This window comes from Typha latifolia, chromosome 11 (assembly GCF_019914945.1).
Source record: "Typha latifolia isolate L0001 chromosome 11, TyphaL0001v2, whole genome shotgun sequence".
NCBI lineage: Eukaryota > Viridiplantae > Streptophyta > Magnoliopsida > Poales > Typhaceae > Typha > Typha latifolia.
In genome coordinates, this window is record NC_133096.1 from 168,385 (window position 1) to 187,859 (window position 19,475).

The 19,475-nt window shown below is 41.4% G+C and overlaps 4 protein-coding genes across 7 annotated transcripts; 3 read left to right on the forward strand and 1 right to left on the reverse strand.

Annotated features, from left to right (window-relative positions):
• The first annotated feature begins 316 nt into the window (after positions 1-316).
• On the forward strand, positions 317-5,999 carry LOC140797707 (respiratory burst oxidase homolog protein C-like). The gene is made up of 11 exons (XM_073151339.1): positions 317-1,145; positions 1,256-1,415; positions 1,517-1,565; positions 1,666-1,779; positions 1,870-2,301; positions 2,462-2,848; positions 2,956-3,167; positions 3,287-3,389; positions 3,497-3,576; positions 4,168-4,694; positions 5,351-5,999. Exons 1-11 carry the CDS (start codon positions 608-610, stop codon positions 5,458-5,460), a joined length of 2,712 nt encoding a protein of 903 aa, XP_073007440.1. The 5' UTR covers positions 317-607; the 3' UTR covers positions 5,461-5,999.
• On the reverse strand, positions 4,098-11,027 carry LOC140797708 (inositol polyphosphate multikinase IPK2-like). 4 transcript variants are annotated; one of them, XM_073151343.1, is made up of 2 exons: positions 10,043-11,027; positions 4,098-4,729 (listed from the first exon to the last, which is right to left on the reverse strand). In XM_073151343.1, exon 1 carries the CDS (start codon positions 10,937-10,939, stop codon positions 10,061-10,063), a length of 879 nt encoding a protein of 292 aa, XP_073007444.1. In that variant the 5' UTR covers positions 10,940-11,027; the 3' UTR covers positions 4,098-4,729; positions 10,043-10,060. The 4 variants fall into 4 exon arrangements, with proteins under 4 accessions (XP_073007444.1, XP_073007442.1, XP_073007441.1 ...); XM_073151341.1 differs by lacking the exon at positions 4,098-4,729 and adding an exon at positions 8,426-8,557; XM_073151340.1 differs by lacking the exon at positions 4,098-4,729 and adding an exon at positions 8,451-8,589.
• A 217-nt stretch (positions 11,028-11,244) lies between these two features.
• LOC140797149 (uncharacterized) lies at positions 11,245-16,145 on the forward strand. The gene is made up of 13 exons (XM_073150420.1): positions 11,245-11,551; positions 11,827-11,919; positions 12,000-12,113; positions 12,205-12,429; positions 12,514-12,596; positions 12,704-12,804; positions 13,445-13,568; positions 13,639-13,793; positions 13,918-14,054; positions 14,147-14,317; positions 14,409-14,633; positions 14,863-15,096; positions 15,783-16,145. Exons 1-13 carry the CDS (start codon positions 11,435-11,437, stop codon positions 15,900-15,902), a joined length of 1,899 nt encoding a protein of 632 aa, XP_073006521.1. The 5' UTR covers positions 11,245-11,434; the 3' UTR covers positions 15,903-16,145.
• A 2,540-nt stretch (positions 16,146-18,685) lies between these two features.
• Positions 18,686-19,369, forward strand: LOC140797674 (uncharacterized). Its single transcript, XM_073151302.1, has one exon. It carries the CDS (start codon positions 18,686-18,688, stop codon positions 19,367-19,369), a length of 684 nt encoding a protein of 227 aa, XP_073007403.1.
• The last annotated feature ends 106 nt before the right edge of the window (positions 19,370-19,475 follow it).

The window sequence follows — 19,475 nt, forward strand, 5'->3', positions numbered from 1 at the left end:
TCATCAAAATCAAATAGTACAGTAAATAATTAGCCTTCCCCACGAGAATCACGCATGTTTTATGTTTATTGAAAAAATTAAGGGTGATTTTGCATAAATAAGTAAGCAAACGCACTACTACTAGCTAGTTGGTGTATACTTTATCGTTACCATTACCATTTTACTTGTGGGTGCCGGTTACCGCCGAGCCGAGCCGATCCTTTTATCTCATCTCATCTCATCTCATCCGGGTCAGGAAGTAGGAACACACTCACGGCTGGCTGGTTCACACCCACTCCAATTTTTTTTTTTCCTTCTCGATCTCTCGGTCAAAGTTGTTGTCCATCTCATTTCATCTGCTCTCCACCCAGAAACCCCCTCGTCCTCCTCTACGGCACCTACTCCCCTCCCTTTCCTCCTCTCTTCTTTGGCTTTTTATCACCACAAAGAACGAACACTAGTCCCTAATAACTACTTAATTCCCCCGCCTATATAAATATAAGACACCATAACCAACGACCTCATTGTCCAAATTCAATACACACGAATCGCGAACCAAGAGATAAGAGGAGAGAGAGAAATAAAGTAGAGAACGAGAGAGAGAGAGAGGAGACATAGTTGGCGAGAGATGAAGGCTGAGAGTATCGAGCAAGCCGATATCGCGGAAGTGGAAAGCTCCGACGGTGATCGCATCCCCAACAGCGGGCCCCTTGCGAAGCGCGGCGGGCGGAAGAGCGCCCGGTTCAACATGTCCTCCGCTAGCGCGTCGCCGTCCGCGGCGGCGACGGACGACGACGAGGCCTACGTGGAGATCACCCTAGACGTGCGCGATGACTCCGTTGCTGTCCACAGCGTGAAGCCCGGGGGAGAGGAGGACCCCGAGGTGCTCCTCCTCGCCCGGACGCTGGAGAAACGATCGGCGTCGCTTCTCCGCAGCGCGTCGACACGGATCCGGCAGGTCTCGCAGGAGCTCCGCCGCCTCGCCTCCTTCTCCAAGCGTTCCGGCCTGATTGATCGGTCAAAGTCGGGGGCCGCGCACGCCCTCAAGGGACTCAAGTTCATCAGCAAGACCGACGGCGCCGCCGGGTGGCCGGCGGTCGAGAAGCGGTTCGACGAGCTCGCTGTCGATGGGGCTCTCAATCGCTCCCGATTCGCCCAGTGCATAGGTGAGTGATCGCCGACGCCGATCTTAAATTGTGGTATCTAATTAATTTCTCGAAATTGAATGAGCGAGTGTGTTGAGATTTTTGTCTAATTTTGTGCGAAATTTGGGCAGGGATGAAGGGATCGAACGAGTTCGCAGGCGAGCTGTTTGATGCGTTGGCAAGGAGGAGAAATATAACCTCCGACTCAATCACCAAGGAGGAGCTGAGGGAGTTCTGGGATCAGATATCTGATCAGAGCTTTGATTGCAGGCTTCAGACCTTCTTCGACATGTAAAATTATCTCTCTCTCTCTCTCTCTCTCTCTCTCTCTCTCTCTCTCTCTCTCTCTCTTTTAGATTACTGAGTTGCTGATAATTATAGTAATCATACAGGGTGGACAAGAACGCTGATGGGAGAGTAACCGAAGAAGAGGTGAAAGAGGTATAATAATTAATTCGCACTAATTTTGCAAATGTTTGCTTCACGAGCTCGTCAATTTTAAGTTGACTAACACGATTTAATGTTTAATTAACGAACCCAGATTATCTCCATGAGCGCCTCTGCCAACAAGCTGTCCAATATCCAGGAGCAAGCAGAAGAGTACGCCCGCCTCATCATGGAAGAATTAGACCCCAATGGCCTCGGCTACATCGAGGTAAATTAATTTATAATACCATCAATTTTCTCAATTCTTACCTGCAATTTTGGTAATATAAATCTTTGGCTTACATCCGAATTGTTTCAGATATACAACTTGGAGATGCTTCTGATTCAAGCTCCGAACCAGTCGGCTCGAATCGGGACGACGAACAGCAGGAACCTGAGCCAGATGCTGAGCCAGAACCTACGGCCAACCTTGGAGCCCAACCCGATCAAACGGTGGTACCAACAAGCCAAGTACTTCTTGGAGGACCACTGGAAGAGGGTGTGGGTGATGGCCTTATGGCTCAGCATCTGCGCCGCCCTCTTCACCTTCAAGTTCATCCAGTACAGGAGGCGCGCAGTGTACCACGTCATGGGCTACTGCGTCTGCGTCGCCAAGGGCGGCGCCGAGACCCTCAAGTTCAACATGGCCCTCATCCTCTTACCCGTCTGTCGTAACACCATCACCTGGATCCGAAACAAGACCAAGCTCGGTCACTTGGTTCCCTTCGACGACAATCTCAACTTCCACAAGGTTGGTAGTACTCCAATTATTATTTGACCAATTCTCTCAATAAATATGCCCAGTTTCCTTTAGTTTAATTATCCAACAGATATCAATAATTTAATGTCATAATTCAGCAAAGGTCAGTAGTGGTTACCGTTAGTATTAAACGAAATTGTGGTTGGTGTAGGTGATTGCGGTAGGCATTGCCATCGGAGTTGGGCTGCATGCTATCTCTCACTTGACCTGCGACTTTCCACGACTTTTGCACGCGAGCGACCAAGCCTACGTGCCTATGGAGCCTTTCTTTGGGCACACCCGACCCAACAACTACTGGTGGTTCGTCAAAGGCACGGAGGGTTGGACCGGGGTCGTTATGGTGGTCCTCATGGCCATAGCGTTCACATTAGCCACCCCTTGGTTCAGGAGAGGCCGGCTCAATCTTCCCAAACCCCTAAATCGCCTCACTGGGTTCAACGCCTTCTGGTACTCTCACCACCTCTTCGTCATCGTCTACATCCTCCTCGTCATCCACGGCAACTTCCTCTATCTCACCCATACGTGGTACAAGAAATCGGTACGTATGCCAACTACATACAATTTGATTTTATCATTTAATAAATAAATAAGTATGCTTAATTAAAAAAGTACTAACTAATTAGTCTTTTTTTTTTTTGTTGCCAGACTTGGATGTATCTAGCTATTCCGGTGATCCTATACGCGAGTGAACGGCTGCTGAGGGCTTTGAGGTCGACCGTGCGGCCGGTTAAGATATTAAAGGTCGCCGTCTATCCTGGAAACGTGTTATCCCTCCACGTTTCAAAGCCGCAGGGATTCAAGTACCGAAGTGGCCAATACATCTTTGTCAACTGCGCTGCCGTTTCTCCCTTCCAGTGGTAATTAAGCTTAATGAATTACTAACAAAGTTTCGTAACTAGATATTTTTTTTTTCAATGGACGTCGAGCTTATCTTAAGTACAAATGGCTGTTTCCTTTATGTTTCGACAAATTGCAGGCATCCTTTCTCCATCACATCGGCTCCACAGGACGACTACGTAAGCGTTCACATCCGCACTGTGGGCGACTGGACCCGACAGCTCAAATTAGTCTTCTCCAAGGTAGTAAATTAACTAGTCTTCTATTCTTGAATGATTACTTAGCACATAGTTCGTTAGTCTAATCTTCCCTGACAAACAAATATAATTCCGGATTTTGTTGTGATTAGGTGTGCCAGCCTTCAACCGCGGGAAAGAGCGGGCTTCTGCGAGCCGATTATGATCAGGAAGAGAACAGTTCGAGCCCAAGGTAAGTTGGCGAATACATACATATCTATTTCTGCCCATCTATCTCTCTACTATTAGCTGTCGGATATTCTTTACGAGAAGATCTCTATCATTTGTGATGGGTAGTTTGAGAATTCAACAAAAAAATTTCACTTTCCAATTCCTAAATTGCCCTTATTGCTGTCAGAGAAAGCCCGTGTTGTGTTTCGAAACCGATTCCAAGCGAGGGGGAGGGGATACGGGCGCATATGTCAAACATGATGGCCACCTCTCTGACAAAATAATTAGATCCAGACGAAATTGCCCCATTCTTTTGTTTTCTTACAATTCAATGCGATCCATCGCTCTATATTCTCCTTTCCAGATTAAACCATTTCTTTACTTCAATCCAACCCCCTTGATAAAAGTTCTTTTGTTTGGACATGAACTCCTCTTTCCCTGTGATTTGCACTCTATTCGATGGTACTCGATCATCTTAACTAGAAGATATGTCCGTATTGTTATCCACAATCGACTATTTTATTCTTTTAAGTAGAAAATTAGTTAGTTAATTAACTAGGCAACCGTATTAATTTTCATCATATAACTTGGACACAATTCTCGTGTGATGCAGCTTCCCACGTGTCCTAATCGATGGGCCCTACGGCGCCCCAGCGCAGGACTACAAGAAATACGACGTGGTCCTCCTCGTCGGTCTCGGCATCGGAGCCACCCCATTCATCTCCATCCTCAAGGATATCATGAACAACATCAAGCAGCTCGAAACCCAAGACGACATCGAGTCCGAACCCAACGCCGGTAATGCTAGCAGCAGCAAGAGTAGCTCGTCGTTCAGGACTCGACGTGCCTACTTCTACTGGATGACACGTGAGCAGGGCAACTTCGAGTGGTTCCGTGGGGTGATGAACGAGGTGGCGGAGACGGATAAGAAGGGCGTGATCGAGCTCCACAATTACTGCACCAGCGTCTACGAGGAAGGCGACGCTCGATCCGCACTAATTGCCATGCTGCAATCTCTCAACCACGCCAAGCACGGGGTCGACGTGGTCTCCGGCACGCGGGTCAAGACCCACTTCGCCCGACCGAATTGGCGCAACGTCTTCAAGCGCATCGCCCTCAACCACCGCGACCAACGTATCGGTACGTATACGCATTCATACTTCATCTCACCTACTCTGCTTCAAAATAATATTTTCTAAAATTAATTTTATTATGAGACCTCATATAACCAAAAGGGTGATTTGGGTCTAAGCTTAGAATTAATCTACAAAAGGAGCATTAATTGAGTGTAGAAAAATATCTCTAGATTCGTTTAATTGGTAGCCACTATATCGACATCATTGCCATTTAGCATATCACTATCTTTGAATTTTGACTAGTTACGTGTTTCAAAAAAGAATATGTCTACTATAAATTATCGCTTTACACAGTTGTAACGCTGGCAAAGTTCTGTGGTTCTATTTAAATAATAGTTGGCATCGACCAGAATGACGTGCTTTATCTTCTAACCAAATTAGACGTGAAGAAATGGTGTCCAACCCTTGTGACTGTTTAACTATCCTTTTGTTTTTGGGAGATAACCGACTTTCAATCATGAAAATAATATCACAATAATATGCTGCACTATAGTTTAAGAGTTGATAGATACAACCCATTTGCCTAATACATTACGCAGTAGACTTGGAAATATTGCATCTAGTCATCAACTACTATATATACATATATATATATATATATCGTCATTAATATTTTGGAACGTTATCTTTAATTAACCCCTACATTTGTCCTGACTGCAGGCGTATTCTACTGTGGAGCTCCGCATCCGACAAAGGAGCTGCGCCAACTTTCCCTTGATTTCTCGAGGAAGACATCCACCAAGTTCGAATTCCACAAGGAGAATTTCTAACTCCAAAGCCAATTTACATCGCCAATAGCGTATCTCCCCTTCACTTTGTACATCTATCACCTTCCCCTAGTTGATCTTAAGGTAATTAATTGGTGTGTGATGCCATAGAAATATAGTTACCAAATCATCAATATTGCTTACGAGCAACTTGAGCCAACTACCCTAGAAGACTTCCTTGTCTTGAATGTCCAGAACAAACGCGTTCATTTGGTCAAGACAAAGAACTTTTGATCATTCAAGGGGTGGTTAAGAGAAATAGTAGTACTACTAGTCCATCACTACCTCAAAAATCAAAGGCTAACATAGGATTTTGGAGTATGTCATTAGCCACGCCAGGATAAGTGTTTTCTTATATGTTTCTTTGATTTTTTTTGTCCTTATTTTTTCTAAACTATTAGTGATGGTGATTCGTGTGTGAGATAGAAATAGAGATAGAAGTATACTGTATCTCCTCCATTATGAATAAATGTACACGGCTGCAAGGCTGACTAGACTTCCCCTATGTAATAATGATGTATATGCGTGGTATAGTTTCTCTACATAGATATGTTAGTAGACAAGTGCTAAATATTTTATCTATGCCATAATGATGTACATGCATGGTATAGTTTCTCTACATAGATATGTTAGTGGACAAATGCTAATTATTTTAATTCTCATAATACCGAACTCAAAATGCAGAGAATTTACACAAAAGAAAATTATAAGAAAAGTTCAGAGAAGGGCATGACTCCAAGTTTGATTAGTAGTCGCATGGTACTATAGTAATAAGCAATATATACCAACTTGTTCATGCAGTTATGCTTTTATATTTCGTACTAGTCATATTGTTGATGTCTACGATCCCCAAATGACAAAGATAAAGAGTGTAACGTATAGATGATGGATGTTTGCTAGATTATATTTTCCTTCTCTAGTAAATCCTAGTCATTAATCTATAACATTTTGAAAGATACTTTTAAAAAGACACAAAGGCATCATCCTGCAAAGAAATTAAGCATCACAGATGTATACTATTCACTATGTAATCAGAAAGACAAAGTGCGTACTACCCACTATGTAATCGGAAAAGGAGAAGTCTCCATTGAGAATTGATAGGATTTGGTGTGAAGACATAGATTAACGGCTATAATTGAATATTTAATACGCTGTCCTAATCGCTTGTGAATCTAGAAAGCGTTTCTGTTAGCATATGACGTATCAGCCCTGCAGCAGGGAAGAAAAGGATAGTGGACCTAACAATGTCACCTAAATATCAACCCAACTTACAAACCAATCAATCACCATTAGAACAAATAATAATAATAATAATAATAATAATAATAATAATAATAATAAAATTCAAGGTCATAAAACCAACAATCAGGTGGGCCATTACTGTTCTTGTATAACAATCAAAATGCGTTAGGACTAAAGCACCAGTAATAAAGCAAGCATCTTAGCCTTCTTGGTAGGGAGTGGTCGAACCACAAGTGCTCTTTCACCAGAATCAGTCACTAAGGTACTCTAATCTCACATAATATAGTAAACTATGCCTATGCTTCAAGCCTATCCAAAAAAAGATATCCAATCTAGTCTTCGTGTTTGAACAACTGTGTATAGCTTTCAATCAGATTGAACGCATAGAGCACGCCGACTAAAGGGGTAGTATATCTTTTCACTCTTAGTGGCTGCAGTGCCAGAGCACCTATATTGCTCTATAAAAACAGTATAAACCTGCCACTTTAAATGCCAATCTTTCCATCCAACTGATTCAAAATCTTTCATCATCCTATTAGCTTCTACAAGAGATTAGAGGCAACATAAAAGGTCAACTAAGGAAGGTATGATTTTATGTAAAATCCTACTATAATACTTCTTCTTAGCTTATAAGCAGCAAGAGTTGTTTACTAATGAGGGTGTATCCAGGCTTGGCAGAGTCCAACCAAGGTTTAGGTCTGGCCTGATACCCCTAAACTCAGGCCCAACCCAGATGGCTAGGCCTAGCCCAAAAGTCTGACCAGGTTGCTGCTTATGCTGCAGTTAGACTTGATCAAACGGCCCAGCCCGCCCGTACCCGGCCCGACCCAGCCCGGATCCGGTTTAGGCCCGGCCTAGACCGAGCCCGAACTATCCATGGGCGGCACGGGCCAACCCTTTGCCTGCCCGACCCGGCCCGGAAGTCCGCCCGTTTGGCCCGCAACTAGGCCCGCCTGTTTTAGTACAGTAGTCTGTACGTTTATTACAGTACTTTGCCCATTCTGCTACAGTAATTTACCATTGCTACAGTAAACCTTTTGGTATTGTACCGTTTTGCATTATTTTAAACACACCATTAAAAATTTTTAATTTATTTTAATTATTTTTAAATGAAGAAATATAAATATATTTTTTAAAATAAGCTAATAGTAAAAAGAATTTTAAAAATAGCTAAAATATGGGTTGGGCCGACCCGGCCCGACCGACTAGCCCGATCTCTCACGGGCCGATGGACGGTAACGGGCTAGACTATTCTAGCCCGGCCCGAACCTGGCCCGGCCCGTCCGATAATTATGTCTACACTTCACTTCACTTCAATAGGCCTAAGAAGTGGATTTGGATTAAACTGGATGGGCAAAAGACCCGAACATACTCACCATAGGGGATGTCCTAACAATAAAATAGTGTTACAAGGCTGCTGCTGCAAATAGATTCATGAAAGAGTGCTGCTGTATATGACTAGAACAAACTTATCACCTATGTTTACTTAAGTCTGAAACCAAATACGTATCATCAATAGTGGAGTTAATATTTTAGGTACTTAAAGAAACTAAGGATGATCCAGGCACATCAGACTCATTCTACTGCAATTACAGGTCTTCTGAAGTAAAATACATTTTACATACCTCTACCTTCTGAGGAACCAGACAACTCCAAAGACACCATGCCAATTCTTTTCTACATCCATATCATTGATATCAAGCTTGAATTGAAGAAAAACAGCACAAACTCCTTGAATAATTCTTTTTATTCAAACAAGAATATGCTACCATCAGATGGTTGAGATCTGAACATTAACTTACTGGCATAGATTACTTTTCCATATAAACCTCCGTGTAGGTCCATATGATAATTAGATCTGTCATAGCAAACATAATTTTGTCCAACCAACTGATAAAAATAGCAAAAATAAATAATCAGGCATCTGGAATAGTATTCATGTCCGAGAAAAAGGAGTTTCTTTTCAACAAATTCAGAAGGATTATACAACTTAGCATCAGTTGTCCATGCAGCATGAATGTAGGCCAGGCGAAACCAAGAGAAGATCGAGTCTAAAGCTACAGCTAGTGCAACACCAGATAATGTTGATCTCAATAGGAACATGTCTAAAATGAAGTCTTGGTCAATTCATTTAAAATGGTGAATAACCAAGATCCAATAACCAATGCTGAAACAGATTTTAGGGATCTGTATCAACAAGAAAAAATTCTCCACTAGAAAAACAAGGAGTCTGCAGCTGAATTCTTAGATCACTGATGTGTTCTTTTTTATGCTAGAAATTTCTTCCTTACAGATTTAATATAAGAGATGCAAATGACATAGCTCTCTTATATTAATCCTGAAGGAAGAAATTTCTAGGATCAAAAGGAACATATCAGTGATCTAAGAATTCATCTGCAGTTTCCTTGTTTTCCTATTTCTTTAATAGTGGTGGCAGTGGAGAATTGCATTGCCTGCAACTCCTAGCGGTGGAGTATGAACCTGGAATGGAACAAGAATCTAGTCAGTGCTGAGGCATCTAATCACAAAAGTGATGTAGGTAGTGAACTTTTCAAGGAAGCATCTCGTGCAAACTTATCATGGTGCATAAATTCCCTGTTCTAGTGCATTGTTTATTTGACTTGGTTTCCATATGAGTGACCAACAGTCTGGAACCAAGGCTAAAGCGACACTTGCTTTGTCACTCAAAAAAATCAGAGTGGTGGTTCAGTCATTTGGAAGCCAAGTCAAATAAACAATGCATGGGAACAGGGAATCTATACACCGTGATAAGTGTGCACAAGAAGCTTCCTCAAAAAGTTCATTACCTACATCATTTTTGTGATTAGATGCCTCAGCACTGACTAGATTCTTGTTCCATTCTAAGTTAATAGTCCACCGCCAGGAGTTGCAGGCAATGCAAATCTCTATAGAGTATAAGGAAGTACTGAATTTCTCATATCTATATTTTTCAATCTATAGCTGATTATGAAATTTTTATCATAAATGGGAGCAAAATGCTAAAATATTTGAATACACAAGCAGAACAAATATAGGTTAAGGTGTTAATTTTGTTACTTAGAGGTATACAAAAGATACTGGACTAGAGGCATTAATCTCATCTCCTTCATAAACGTCGCAGGTATAGAAAAATTGACCCATATATAAAATTTGCATACTCAACAATAAAAAATTCAATTAGTTATAACAATCCATTGGAGAATTTACGTCTTTTAACAAGCACTAAAACTCAACATGGAGAATACTAATGTTCAAACAAAATGCATACATATATTCCAATTAAGTAGGAACTAAGATTGTGAAACGCTCAATAATCAAACGAAATTGGAGTTAAAAATGTCACCTTTATTTGGAGTTCTTCTCAAGGCCCATTGTCCACCTGCGGCAATGGGGTCGTCGCCTTCGACTCCTCCGGATCAGTCAAAATCTCCGACACGAACTTGATCAGAGAGCACAACCCACCCAAGAAGTTATGATCGATGATCCCATCCCCTTCCAACACATGCGCGAAGTCTACCATCTTAACCCTCGCTTTGACTCCATCCGCCCTTTTCTCGTACACCACCAACACCGACGACGAGTAGAAGTGGAACAACGTCTGGTCCTCGAACCACGCCTTCAGCTCCATCAACTGGGCCAGGACCCCCTCCGATCCACCATACACCTCCGCCGCCAGCGCGCAATCCGGACTCGGGACCGAACCCGAATTGTTCGTCGACACAAACCGCCGCAGAGCCCCCCTCACGTCCGTCGGCGTGAACCGCTTGATCTCATCCCGTTCGGGCTTCCAGATGATGGATCCTGGTCCGCGGATCTGGACGCCGGAGACCCGAAACCCGAGGGTGAGGCTGGTCGATTCGCGATCCTTATCGAGGCACTTGCGGAGGTAGTCCTCATCAGCTTGAGGGTACCAAGTGCGGGATCCGATCTTGACGTCGATAATGGAGGGGGACTTGAAATCGGCGATGAGGTCTTCAAGGACGAGGTGGGGGTGGAGGTCGGAGGGGGCAGCGGAATGGGGGAGGAGTTGAGTGCCGTGAAAGGAGGGGAAGAAGGACGAGCGGATACGGCGGGGCACGCCGGGGTGGGAAAAGAAGGAGGAGTAGAAGGCGAGCTCGTTCTCCCCGCGGGATTTTGATTGGAGGGGCTTGTAGAAGAGACCCGACCCGTCGATAAGTGGGCCAAGATTTCCCTCGCTGACGTAATGCCCCGCTACCTGGTGCTCCGGCGGTCGGAGCATCGCCGCGAAATGGGTGAGGCCTAACGCTAGGCAGAGGGGAGGGTTTGAGGAGGCCAGCGATCGAGGAACTTCTTTTTCGATATGAGAATCCGTTAACAAGGGTAGGGCCCAAACACGACTATTATCGGACTCGGGCTGCCCAATCTAACCGCGGATCCGAACCGATATGCGTGCTTGAGACTAAATTAATGGACTGAGTTTGAATTTTATAATTTCATTTTGATTCTATTTTGACCTCGATCTCAAATTTCGAGTCCAAGCCAAATAATTAAATATGAACCGTTTATCAAGCTCGAACTAAGTTTGAATTGAATCAAACTTGGTGTGAATCACCATCCACTCTCACCCACTGACCCGCATCTCTTTCTCTCTCTCTCTTTCTCCACTTCTTCGACCGGCTCGGGTGAAGAGGGAGGGGTGTAGTTTCCTGAATCAAAATTATCTTCGTGTATCCCGTCCACCGCGACGGACACGGATCCCGTACGCGGCGGCGCCATGTGTCGCGGAGGTCTGCGACGTGTACTATTCCTCTCTTTCCTCCTATTCCTCTCCCTCCCCACTGCCCTCCTAGTCGTGGCCTCGCCTCCAACCGCAGGAACTCGTTCCAAAATGGTACGAGATCTCTCTGTCTCTCTGTCTGTCTCTCTGTCTGTCTCTCTGTCTCTCTCTACCTTCAAATCTTAATACTTGCTTCTTTTTTAAGCCTAAGATTAACATTTATCTATCTATTAATGTACCATGGTTGACGAAGCTAGATGTATGATACTCAAGCTCAAGCCTTTTTGAGTTTAGTGAGGAGTCTGGTTGACCTTTTTTATTGTGGCATTTTCTTGATTAATTATCTGAATTATCTTGTAAGAAAACCAACATGCACATGGAAATCACAGGCTAGTTCGTCAAAAGTTGCACGGCTATCTTTGTTGCATAAAGCCCATGGCCATTCTTATGTCCGTGTTTCCGGATACCATAAGATATGGAAGGTTGGGAAATAGTATACTCCATTTATTTGTTCCCTAATTTCCTTCAGCGTGGACTTCTCCTTACTTGTTCTTCTTTTCAGGTCAAAAAGGAGGCCCTTTCAGATAAAGATACCATCAGTAAAGAGGTCAGCGCAGAGCCAGAGTTGAAGGATGCAATGAAGTATTTTGATGCCAATTTTTTCAATAATTCCAAGGTAGTAATAGAATTTCTCGATTGCAGAGTAATTTGCTCATCCTTCCTTTACTTCTTGATAAGTTTAAGTTGCCTTCTTCTTCTTCTTTTAGTTACAAGAAATGGAAAAGGGTGCACAAGAATTTAACATACCTGCCTATAGTGTGAATCGTAAGTTGGTTGCTTCCGTAGATGGAGGATTGCATCATCCGTCAGTTCTAGTATTCAATTCATCATGGAATGGCAATGAAGCAGCACTCCTTGATAATAAATTTGATTACCCTCATCTCTCTGGAGTCCAGAGACCAAGTAAGGATGATGATATCGCCTTTATGACCGTAAGGAATTCTGATGCCATATTCAATTACTACATGTAAAGATTGCAACTTCTTGTTCTCATAGTTAAATCAATAATTTTCCAGATTCTCGAACTTGGAGAACTCATCAGGACCAAGCAGATCACTTCTCATGAACTTACTGACATATTCATCCACAGATTAAAGAGGTGGGAGGCGGATGATTTCACCTATTTTGCATCTTGCATATCTTTAATTCGTAGCCAGATTAAAATTAGAATTCTTAGACTGATGAGGTAAATCTGGAATTCATTAGGTACAATCATGTCCTTGAAGCTGTTATTTCTTTTACTGAAGATTTAGCATACAGGCAAGCAACAGAGGCAGATGAGTTGCTGTCACAAGGAAAATATTTGGGTAATTTCAGTTCCCTTAGTGATTATGTTTTCAAGGGCATATTTTCCAGTCCTGAGTGATTCGTGTTCTTTTTTGCTTCTTTAGACAGACATGTTGGTATCAGCATTCCAGTAAAGCTGAAAATGTCTCAAAATGTACAATTGATTAGTAAGTTTTTGCATTAGGAATAAGTTGGATAAGAACATACACCTGTTTAACTGGTTAGGGCTAGGATAGATCCAGATAATGTTCTCTGAAGTTCCAATATTCTGTCCAATTGGGGTCTCTATCTCAATGTAAGTTACAGGACTACAAGTAATAAATAATTACAGAGGAATTTTAGCCTCTTCCTTATTTCATGACTTCTGTGTATGAATAGCCATATATCCAACTATATATGTCATACAGAGGAAAAAATTTACTGTCAACATTATGAATAGTCATACTCATACAGGGGAAACTTGATAGACAACATAAAGATTTCAAGTCTTTGGTCATTGTTAATTCAACTTCTGTTTATGCCATTTTAATAGTCATATATCCAACTATCTATGTCATAAGAATTTGAGTTTTAATGTATTTGGTTGGTTTCGGATCCATTTGTTCGAACAACTATAATTAGGAAACATACACGACCTTAATATCTTTATCTGAACTATAGGTCCTCTTCATGGTATACCTTATGGTTTGAAAGATATAATAGCAGTGCCCCACTATAAGACCACATGGGGTTCAAAGACATTCAAGGATCAAGTTCTTAACGTAGAAGCTTGGGTTTATAAAAGGTACTTCATGCACTCAGCATATATATCTCAAATGTTTCCAAGCTATGTTTCTAATCGCTGTATTAGCTAGGCTGAAATCCTCAGGGGCTGTCCTTGTAGCGAAGCTTGTTTCAGGATCACTAGCTTATGATGATATTTGGTTTGGCGGAAGAACTCGGAACCCTTGGAATATTGCCGAATTCTCCACTGGTTCATCCGCTGGACCGGCAGCCAGCACTTCTGCAGGTCCTTCTTATAACTAACTCAAGAAATATTTCGGAACAAGATCTCTTGTTAATCATTAGAGGAATCACAAGATCTATATAGAAGAAAACAATTTATTTTGAGAACATTCTTTTACTTGCAATAGGCTTGGTTCCATTCGCAATTGGCTCAGAAACGGCAGGGTCTTTGACATACCCTGCTTCTCGTTGTGGAGTAACTTGCTTGCGCCCTACCTTTGGGACTGTCGGGCGAAGTGGTGTCATGAGCATATCTGAGAGTTTGGTAGTAGCTCACCTGTCAATGCTAGGAGGTCTCAGTGTATTTATTAGTTTACATTTAAGATACTGGAGCTAACATGGAAATTTGTATAACAGGATAAGCTTGGTCCATTCTGCAGAAGTGCAGCAGACTGTGCTATTGTTATAGATGCCATCCGTGGGAAGGATCCAGATGACCTCTCATCCCGTCATGTTGCTCTAGAGGACCCATTTCATGTTGACATCAGAAAACTCACTGTGGGTTATCTTGAAAATGCTGAGATGGAGGTGAAATCATTGCTTAGTCTGATCAAGTTAACGGAACATCTTGATCTGCTTTAATTGGCGTCAATTATTACTGTTTAAATTTTTTTGTCAGGTGGTTGATGTTCTGTCCTCGATGGGTGTTAAGCTTGTTCCTTTCAAGTTGGAATACTCGGTTGAATCAGTTCAATCCATACTTAATATTACAATGGATGTCGATATGCTGACACACTTTGACAGATGGCAACGAGCAGGCTATGATGATGATTATGAAGCCCAAGACCAGTGGCCAGTGGAGCTTCGTCGTGCTCGCTTGGTGCCTGCAGTAGACTATCTACAGGTTTATATGCCAACATACTTTATCTACAGCTGTGTGAGTCAGTAGCAGAATAAGTTATGATTCGATGTCAAAGAGCGCAAACAGAAGGATCTTGTTGTTACAATTGGCATTTTTCGTACTTTCATTCTTATATTACTGTCTTCCTGCTAACTTGGTTATGTATGTTAAGAATAGAGTTGTGATTCTTGTTTTTTATTTTTTTGTTGACATGAGTAATTATCATCTGCAGGCACAAAGAGCACGAGGAAAATTGATCAGTGAAGTTCGTCAGAGCTTCACAGTAGATGCATTTATCGGCAATGCCACTGATTGGGAGTTGGTTTGCTTGGGAAATCTTGTGGGTTTACCAGTGATTGTTGTTCCAACAGGTTTTAAGAGCATCGAAGATCCACCTAAAGGCGGTACCCGCCGGAGAACCACAATGCAGACAGGCATATATGCGCCACCTGATCATGATCACATCGTAAGTTCTATTTCATTCGGAATTCTCATATTAATACTGATTTTGCTGCTGCTACTTGAGAAGGGTGTAGTGGTTTTAGACTGTCTAATAACTAAGAGTTTTGTATTTGCATGGTGGAATTTTAAATAATGGTTAGAAGTCTTTTTCTTTCGTCATCTTTTACTTGCAGACATCGACATACCGCAATCTCTACTTACTTTTGGACTAAGGACCCTTCCTTTTTCGAATATTTTATAACCTGAACAGCCCATTAATTTGGTGTTGGTGGTGATTAATGTCAGCTAAAAACTGAAGCCTTACATGGTTGAATAATCGAGACCTTTGTCTTGTTCTTTGCTCTTTAAATATAAGGAAGATATGGATAAGGTTTACTTCTCATTACTATCTTAATTTTTGGAATTAAGAAGCAATTGATGACTATATAGAAATGAGTGTTTAGATATGTACATGTTGAGTTACTGATAAGCGTTTGGGCTTACTTTTGTTCTCAATAATAGCAACTGGACCAATGTAGTTGAGTTGTATACTATCTACTGGATGTCTCTGATGTCAAAATTTTCTGGTGCAATTTCCATTAAATTGAAGTCGTTTAATAGGTCATGGAATATTAATTGAGTTTCTTTTTCCATCACTAGCTCACATGTTTATGTTATAAACAATGAAAGTGGTTTGTGCATCTTATACAGGCCCTAGCACTAGGCATGGCGTACCAATCTGTCACCGATCACCACAAGCAGCGGCCGCCGATTGACGATGATCTTGGCCAAAATGATAAGATCTCAATTGGAGATACTGTTAATATCTAAACTTCCTGCAAAGCAGACGTCTCGTTTAGGTCCTAGTGTAGAATTGGCCAATAAACCTTTGATTCACCGTCACTTAGATTTCCTCTCATCAAGTTTGTTTATGAGGGGGTCTGGGAACAGGAAGAGTATTTCTCTACTGAATTGTATTTCTGCATTCTGGTTGAAGGTCCTGTACTGCTACTGTACACGAAAACAAAAATAGTTCAGCTTTTTTTAAGCTAAAACATGGAGAAGTTATCTATATGTCTTGCGCTGGATTTTCTCTCGTCTTCCTAGAGCTTGTTTCTCCAAGCATATGAAAACTATTCCACTTTAACAAAAATAATGTTTAATCTGAACCATATAACGAGATTAAGGTATACTACCAACATCATCGCCATTGTTAATTGGTCTGAGATGAGCTAGACTACACCATCAAGATTCAAGATTCATGGAATTAGCTGAAGTAGTGATTGATTTAGTGAAGCAGAGAATCTACAGCACAGGGAGGTGCAATTCAAACTCCCTATGCAACCAATACCACCACATATCATACAATGCACATACTCTTGAGTCTTGTTGTACGATTTTGAACACTAGGAATGTATTTGGTACTTGAAGATTAAACTACGTTCATCATCTCCGTGTTCTTCCCCATGTCCTTAGTTTTCTACTACCAAGACATTGGTGTGGGTGTGCAGCCTTGAGACTTGCCATTGTTGTCAGTTTGCCACCCTCTCATGGGTTCAATTCTAAGTAGAAAAAAAGAAAGAAAAAGAAAGCAAACCCAAAAAAAGAGATAAGAGATTCTATTCGCAGAGACATAGGAATTCAAAAGATGCCTTTAAGCTTCGAGGTTTTGAATGTTTTTGGACATTTAGAGTTTTTGTCTCGTTTGCATCGCCTTCTCTCTCTCTCTCTCCTTTATCAAATGGTTATTAGTGTCTTCTTTTAATGGAGATAACCCCTCGTGCAATGGAGTCCTGTGGATAGAACTTCTCATCCGGGTGTTACTCTACGTCTAGTGCTCCGAGCTTTCTTTATGTCTTTTAAGTGGTCAAACACCCCCAAAGAAATTGTCTTAAAACTAGTGCTGCTACTCCACGACCACAAGCAAACCTAACACCCACTTACTACTCTCCCACCAGACCAGACCCAACTCAAACCTAATGAGAGTTTTATATCCTTGGGGCACTGAAATGGCTTGACAAAGTGTAAAGGCGGCTGAGATCCTAAATCCAATTGGAATCAATCCTTTTTCTTCCTTTTTTTGTTCTTTTCTTCTTTAGCTGCAGCAATGCATGCCATTTGCAACCACCCCTGCAGGAATTCCTTGTATAAGTGGTACGAGACCCACATAATCTAGAAGGTTCGGCATCTAGAAAAGAGTCAAACTAAGTAAAGATTTTAGCTTTTTTTTAAGACTTTTTATACTTTAATTCTAGAGAAATTTGCATATAAAATTCTATCTTAATTTTTATACATCTTATATTTTTACTATTTACAAATCGAACTATATAATTTATTAAATATGTGAAAAAAATGCGTTGTTGTTAGATCAGTTAGTTAAACTAAATTAAATATCTAAGTTAAGTTAACTATACAAGAAAAAAATTATAAAAATATCATTAACTAAGTTATATTAGAGGTATTTTACTTATTTTAAAAATAAAATATCTCTACTTAACGAAATATTATCACATTGTTAGTTTAAATCTAAAATAAAATATTTTTATATATATTGGACAAATTATAAAGTTTAATTTAAAAATATAAGGTATAAATCACAATTACATTATAAAACAAAAGATTATATATAAATTTCTCTTTAATTCTAAGCAATGCACGTCAAAACACTGACAAATTAAAACAAAAACAAATAGAAAGAGGAAGATTTACTTTGAAACCCGAATCTAACATCAGATTTTGGTGGTATATGGGCGGAATATTCTCAAAACTAGAGCGGATTCTCAACAGCCCTGTTTGTGGGAACTTTGTACAGCAGTTACATATGCTTCCAAATAAAATACTAATTCTATCGCCTCCACGCAGCCTATCTAGAAAAACTACAGTCGGTCTATCGATGGCTTCTAGAGATTCGGATCAACAAACTATATATAATTAGACGCACAAACCACAAAGGAGAACGTAACGTAAGACCTTGCAAGAAAAAAAGATGAAATTAGTCAAAAATGTCAAACTTCCAACCTATCCACAACGAAATAATACAGAATAAAATAAAATAAAATCTGCTGCTCAAACTAATTTGAAAAGAGAAATACGAAATAATATACATAAATTTTAGTTTTTAAATAGTAGTTTATTCCCAAAATTAGTTTAAAATAATATACCTAAAGTAATTTTCTTTCTCTCATCTAATTAACATTTTTATATCACTGTTATTAAATAATTATTATTTTAATTATTCTCTCTCCCCTCTCTTCTCTTCTCTTGGGCTCCTCATTTATGTTGAATATTTACTAAAATTATTATTGCCGAAAAATACCTTGAGACTTGGCTTGGGTGCTTACGTCTTATCGAAAATATAAAAGAATGAATAAAAGCCTTCACATGACTCTGCCTTTCTCCAATAGACGTACGTCACCAACCATTCTGTATTCTATATATTACTCTCATCTCATCTCATCTCATCTCGATCAACTTTTCCAATCTCCTCTTCGTCTTCAGCATTTTTTTTTTTTTTTTGTGCCTCTTGGCTTCTTTCTCTTCTCTCTCTCGCTCTCTTTCTCTACGTAACGCACGAGGCTTCATGGAGTGATCGAGCCAAGCAAAGAGATCGATCTATGGGCATATTGAACAAGTACATGCGAACCCTTCCCGCGCTCCCCTGGTGCTTCCACTCCAAGCCAGCCACGTGCCATCCCGCCCCACAGCACACCAACCGGGGCCTCAAGCCGGCCCGGCTTGTCGGCTCGGACGGCCGCGTCCGCCTCTACCACCGCCAGGTGTCGGCCGCGGATCTGATGCAGGAGTTCCCGCAGCACCTCATCTGCCGGTCCGACTCCTTCTACATTGGGCAAAAGGTCCCCGCCCTCTCCCCGCGGGATCTGCTCCAGCCGGGCCACTCGTACTTCCTCCTCCCCTCCCACTTCTTCCACTCCGTGCTCTCCTTCGTCTCCCTCGCCTCCGCCTTACTCCTGTCCAGTAATAAAAAAGCCGGCGCCGGTAACACTAAAAATAACTGTACAAAGTTGAGGCCGTTTGAGATAGAGAAGACGGCGTCGGGGACGCTTCAGATAAGAGTCCGCGACGAGTTCATTAAAGAAGAGGAGGGGGAGGAAGAAGGGCAGAGTTGGAGTCGGATTTGTGGCACGGAGGAGTTGAAGAAGGAGTATAAGGAGCTGGTGGGAAGTAGAGCGAAGCAGTGGAAGCCAAAACTGGAGACAATAAGGGAGTACGAGACGAGGAAGAGGAGAGGCAACTTCTTTACTGGGTTTTGGAGGAGGCGGATCGAAGGGATCGATTAATACGAACTTCTTTTCTTATTTTTAATTTTGTCTTTTCTCAAGGCATTTTTTTTATAAAAAAAAAACTAATTCGGGCTCTTTCCTATTTCAAGTCTTAGAAGATGTA